The sequence below is a fragment of the Beauveria bassiana genome, assembly GCF_000280675.1.
Source record: "Beauveria bassiana ARSEF 2860 unplaced genomic scaffold BBA_S00022, whole genome shotgun sequence".
Classification (NCBI taxonomy): domain Eukaryota; kingdom Fungi; phylum Ascomycota; class Sordariomycetes; order Hypocreales; family Cordycipitaceae; genus Beauveria; species Beauveria bassiana.
This window is the reverse complement of record NW_007930857.1, coordinates 213,687-219,686: the sequence shown is the minus strand read 5'-3', so window position 1 is coordinate 219,686 and position 6,000 is coordinate 213,687. Positions and strand designations below refer to the sequence as shown.

Below are 6,000 nucleotides of genomic sequence, written 5' to 3'. Positions count from 1 at the left end.
CCCCCAAAGAACAGGGCCTTGAACCCACCAAAAACCCAGTCTCGCGGGGTTGCTTCTCCAGCAAAACCCCACTAAAGCCTGCCCCCGGCATCCACCCACCCAGCCACTGCACAGTCCCGGCCTGCCGCCCTCCGGCAGCCAACCGGTGGCCTAGCTGGTGATGAACAAGACACGTTTGGGTCTTGTGCTGTCGTTTTTCTTTTTATTTCCACCAAGTAAGAAAATGCGCCCTCTAACCAACATTACATGCCCACTCAAAAGCAGCCTTATGAGTGGCTGTTGAGACTGTCTGGGTTCTAGAATTACCCCACACAATACGCAACATGGGAGCTGTGGTGCCTCGTTGGGTCCTGCCAAAAAAAAAAAAGGTCCTACTCCAACCCCGCCGTCTCTCGCCGGGTTTCCCTCCGAGTTCCGTCTCCCTCTTGTCTTGCCTCCTCCTTCTCAACAACACTCCTTTCTTCTTGCATTCTCGTCACCTCTTTCTCTCTCCCTGTTTTGAAACGGTAGCTCGTGGCTTCAGTCTGGTAGTCGAGCGAGAAAACAGTGAGAGCGTCGGTGCCGTCATCGTGCATCAGCCTAGGTAAGCATGACGCCGACGGCGCCTTCCTGTCTGTCACTGGCCACGACCTCGACACACCGTCTCAGTAGCTACACAAAGCAGTCCCAATCCTCGCTAATGTCTATCAGTTCTTGTTCCGTCATATATAGCCTTGAAACAAAGGATACCCCCTCGTCTCCGTCATAATGGCCGCCGCCATTAGATCTGCCGTCGGTCGAGGCGCCGCCGCCACTGGGTCGCTGCCTCTGCGCACCGCCGCCGTCGTCCCGGGAGCCATGCGCTTCGCCTCGTCCAAGAGCTTCTTCCCGGAGGAGCCCGAGGCGCCTACTGTCAAGACTGCGATTCCCGGTCCCAACGGCAAAAAGGCCATTTCAGAGCTCGACCAGGTCTTTGACACGCGCAGCGTCAACTTTCTCTCCGACTACAGCAAGAGCATTGGCAATTACATTGCCGACCCTGATGGCAACATGATGCTTGATGTGTACGTTGCCCCAGCAGAGCCTATATACATAAGAACTCAGCCAAGAAGAGTTCACAACTAACATAGAAAACTTGCAGCTATGCGCAAATTGCCTCCATCCCCGTTGGTTACAACAATGCGCACCTTGCCAAGGCCGCTTCCAGCCCGCAAATGGTCAACGCCCTCATCAATCGCCCCGCGCTGGGAAATTTTCCCTCCAGTGACTGGGCCGAGATCCTTAAAACGGGCATCCTCAAGGTCGCTCCCAAGGGTCTGAGCAATGTCTTCACCGCGCTAGCCGGTTCCGACGCCAATGAGCTCGCCTACAAGGCCGCCTTCATCTACCGCCGCCAGCTCGAGCGTGGCGGGCCTGACGTGGAGTTTACCGAGGAAGAGCTTACCTCATCCATGAACAACCAGGCGCCCGGCGCCGCCCAGCTGTCCATCCTATCCTTCAAGACGGCCTTTCACGGCCGTCTCTTTGGCTCCCTGTCCACGACGCGCTCCAAGCCCATCCACAAGCTTGACATTCCCGCCTTTGACTGGCCTCAAGCCGCCTTCCCGCAGCTCAAGTACCCGCTCGAGGAGCACGTCGAGGAGAACCGCAAGGCCGAGCAGGCCTCTCTCGACGAGGTCGAGCACCTCATTCAGAACTGGCACCTGCCGCCCGCCGCCGTCATGGTCGAACCCATCCAGTCCGAGGGCGGTGACAACCACGCCAGCCCCGAATTCTTCCAGAAGCTGCGCGCGCTCACCCGCAAGCACAACGTCCTCCTCATCGCCGATGAGGTCCAGACCGGCGTCGGCGCTACCGGCAAGTTCTGGGCGCACGAGCACTGGAACCTGCAGGACCCTCCGGACATGGTCACCTTTTCGAAAAAGGCCCAGACGGCCGGCTACTACTACGCCTCCCACGCCCTGCGGCCCAATAAGGCCTACCGCCAATTCAATACCTGGATGGGCGACCCCGCGCGCGCCATGATCTTCCGCGCCATCATTGAGGAGGTAGAGCGCCTCGACCTCGTCAACCACACCGCCCGCGTCGGTGACTACCTCTTTGCCAAATTGGAGGGCCTTGCCAAGCGCTACCCCGACCACTTTAAGAACCTTCGCGGCAAGGGCCAGGGCACCTTTATCGCATTTGACAGCCCCAAGCGCGACCAGTTCCTCGCAAAGGCCAAGGAGTTTGGCATCAACATTGGTGGCTCCGGCGCCTCCGCCGTCCGCCTTCGTCCCATGCTGACGCTGCAGGAGCACCACTGCGATATCCTCGTCGACAGCATGGAGAAGATTGTCAAGGCTCTGTAAGAATATATCACGAGGTAGATGAGAGACACACACACTCCCCCTTTAGAGGCTAGGGTATGCGCATGAGCCATTTCTTTATTTTGGAGTTGATGTTTATAGCACCCTGCGAGTATGGGAACCGAAAGCAATGTCTTTTATCAAATGCAAAAAAAGGCACAAGTAACCACACGAATTGTCGGGCTATGATTGGAAAAGCTCTAATATATCATATAGGACTACTATGTGTTCCGTGCCTATTGACTGTTCTTACTAGTAATATGGCAGCCGGCAAAAGGCAGCCGGCAAAAGGCCGTCGGCCAACTGCATCGTTTCTCCACCGTATATGCTCGTCTCCAAGTACAAAGCAGTTTATATTGTCTATCTGTGTATATACCCAGCAAATACTGAACCAAGTCCCAAGAGATAGCCACCGAGATCCTCGTGTCATAACGGGCGTAAAGTCTCCCTCAAATCAACCATGACGCCGCCCAATGCTGGTCGGTAATTAAAACGTGTCGAAAATCATGTCCGAGCAAAATGAATAAATGGAAAAAGGAAAAAAAAAAGGAATCGAATGTGAAGAAAACATCAATCTCCGTCTCTCGATTTCGGAGTGCCCATAATATCGCCGACAGGAGGCAGCCTCTCTGGCGTGCTATTTCTCCGCCTCTTCTTCGTTGATGGAGCAGGCTCTGGAGACTGCCCGTGCACTGGACGTGAATCCTGCATTGCTACTGCTGGTGGCAGAGTTTGAGGGGGATAGTACATTCCAGGCTGGTAAATGTACTGCTGCTGGTGGTGGTCAACGGGCGGCCTTGGCATTAGATGTTGTGGAAGCAGTGGTCGCAGTTCTCGCTTCGCCCGGTCTGCTCTGGAGGGACGGCCACGCTTCTTTGGTGGCGGCTTAGGCGTGCTCGCGGCTCCTTGCGCAGACTTGACGCGCGGACTTTTGCTGTCTGGCATAGTTACAAGGGTCGTGGTCGTCGCTGACTTTGGCAGGATGCCGTTGGGCAATGGGCGAGGTAATATCGACGAGGACCCTTGATAGGATGGCGGTTGTGGTGGATGAATGGTAGGTTGCAAGGTGGGAGGCGATCTCATCGCTTGGCTGATGGATGGGTAGTCGCCATGGCTACTACCGGAAGAGTTACGCTCGCGACTGTGGTAAGGCGCAGAAAGTTGCTTCGTTGCAAGCATACATTCATTCATATTGCGACCTATGGATAAGTGTTAGTAGCTAGACAGCTTTGGCAGTGGTCAACTATGAGACCTAGTTGGTAACGCCTTACCTCGCGGTAGCTGCATATTCAGCCAATCTGGAACGATGCCATGGGCTTTGACGAAACCCTCGAGTTGATATACATCCACCGAGCTATTCTTGATCATCTCAGCGAGAACGAATCTCTGCAGTAGCGGATTAGCATGCTAATGGCGCTGATGTGGTTATGCGACAAAGCATTCACATCTCACTTACATGTTCCTTGTTTGTGAATGGGTTGTCCATCTCACATGGAGGGATTATGTTGCTTGACAGAATGCCCTAACAGTGATAAAAGAATAACCCAGGAGAAACGACGTGACTTTGTCGGTAGCGAGGCATCGGGGGCCGGGTAATAATGATTCAGCGGGAAGCGACTAAAGAGGAACTCGAAGTAGATGAAGCGTCTGGGCACGGATAAGGTAGCAAAACTGCTACAGGAGGAAAAATAAACCCGCCCAAGTCCTCTGCTGCCAAAAGACGGCGTTCGTTTGCTGACTCGGGTTTTCCAGCTGTGGCGGCTCGAGTCAGACGGGTGCCAGCTCGCGTGGGCAAGGGAGGCGCGCAACGCCGCTTGGTATATCTGCAAAACTGTGCAACTACACCAAACGGAAACGAGCGAGTCCTTTGCGCGAAGCGTTGTGGAAGCACCGCAGAATTTGTACTCGTTTCTCCGTGTTCCTGCTTGTGTTGCCTCTTTCGAGAAAAAAAAAATTGGTACGTTCAAACGTGCAGGTTGCGCCGCGCTTGTGCTGCCTGATAGCGCTGGGGCGTTTGGTTGCTCGACAGTTGTTCGTTTGTGAGCGAGCAGGCAGGGTACCGAGGTTGTCCAAGGGCTGTAGGCTAACACGGTCGCCGAGGGGAATTATCAGTAGAGAGATGAAGGAGTCAAGTTTCCAGAGGATGTAATGGGAAAGACCAGGGGAAAAATGAGGGCACGGTTTGCACTTGGCCGCTCTGAATGGCCGCAGACCCGTCCTTCCGCGGCGCGAAAGGGCTGCAAGACCCTCGTCTGCGAGAAGCCCAAAAAAAAAAACAACAACCAAGACTGAGTCGCCGATGTAGACGACACCGGTGATTAGTTACCGAACATAATAGCGCTTGGAAAAAAGAAGCAACAATAAGACATCCACCAGGGCGGCGTTACTTCTGCATCAGACAAGACTTCGGCAGCAACGGCGAGAGGGAAGGAGAGGAAAAGGGAAATCGATGGGCGGCAAACCATCTACACTAGTCCTCCTCCCTGTATGTGTGTGGAAGGGACATCATGCTCAAACGGATCACTCCCTCCCTTTCATTGGCACCCTACGGGTGGTGGTGTCTGTGGTATGCCAGCCTCTTCTCGCACCTGCCGCTGTGCACAAGCTTCGATCCCTTGACACTGGACACTGACAGCCTAGATGCAACTACACCCAGGCAGTACGGGGAGCACATGATGGCGATGACGGCAGCCCACACACAAGTCCCGCTGGTGCAGCGCCCAGAAAGAAACGGGCCTGCCGCTCCCACCCCCCATTTCTGTTCTCCATCGCCTCGCCCCAGCCCGAGTCGCCCCTTCTTATTAGCGGGCGGCATCGGGCCTTGTTCCGGTGGTTGGTTGGCGAGCCGTCGGCGTCGCATGGGATGGGGCCAAGAGTTCCTGCAACAGTCTCTGAGTGGTTGAGTAGCCGTCCTGGAAGCCTTTGCTGATTGTATCGAGCCGAATCAGCTGAACGTTCTAGTCTACCTTTTTGTGGAGGCAATTCAGGAGGAATCAGGTGCAATATGCCTGTCGAGCTGGGTTTTTGTTTGAACTCGCAAGTCACTGCGCTACCCGGGTCTGCAAGGTACACCACGATGATGGCCGTTTTAGCGCACAAACATTGGATACACCCCCCTCCCTCTTTCGCTCTCTCGAACAAAGGCAGCCGGCAAAACTAGCATGCAAGTCTTTTTTGAGGGTAACACCAGCAGCGGCAGGCCTTTTCGGTACTCGTGCGAGACAGGCATATGACAAGCCATGCCGCGCGTGCGACCTCCCTGATTTGCTTTGTCAGGCTATGCTCCCGGTTCACGTTCCGGCGCGACATCCTACTGGCAGTAGGTTGAGTCAGCCGTCAGGCTGTTCGGTGAAACGGGAGGATCTTGCCCTCTGCCTAGAGACAGATCGACGACCACGGTGCATGGCGGAGCATGAGAGATGTCGCAAACAGGCTGACTCTATCCGGCCGGCCGCCTCGCTCGTAACGTGCGGGGCTTGTTGGGCAAGGATGCGACAGGTGTGGCTGCCAACGACCCGCTGTGCAAGTGGAAGCAGAAGGTTGGAGTGCGGTGCAGATAGTTAGGCATAGGAGAGATGCAAGGCTTTGCCACCGTTCGCCAAGCCGTCCCTCTTTTGGGTCTGGGGGGAATTCTTCAGCTTTCGAGTTACTGACTCGGCAGCCTGGGTTAGAG

The 6,000-nt window shown here is 55.2% G+C and overlaps 2 protein-coding genes across 2 annotated transcripts; one reads left to right on the top strand and one right to left on the bottom strand.

Moving 5' to 3' along the window:
- Window positions 1-747: 747 nt before the first annotated feature.
- Window positions 748-2,330, top strand: BBA_07015 (4-aminobutyrate transaminase GatA; the record flags this gene model as incomplete). Its single annotated transcript, XM_008602112.1, has 2 exons — window positions 748-1,043; window positions 1,121-2,330. 2 exons carry the CDS (start codon window positions 748-750, stop codon window positions 2,328-2,330), a joined length of 1,506 nt encoding a protein of 501 aa, XP_008600334.1.
- A 567-nt stretch (window positions 2,331-2,897) lies between these two features.
- BBA_07014 (uncharacterized protein) lies at window positions 2,898-3,813 on the bottom strand (the record flags this gene model as incomplete). The annotated part of the gene is made up of 3 exons (XM_008602111.1): window positions 2,898-3,526; window positions 3,599-3,713; window positions 3,784-3,813. The coding sequence occupies 3 exons, from the start codon at window positions 3,811-3,813 to the stop codon at window positions 2,898-2,900; spliced, it is 774 nt and encodes a 257-aa protein (XP_008600333.1).
- Between the last annotated feature and the right edge of the window lie 2,187 nt (window positions 3,814-6,000).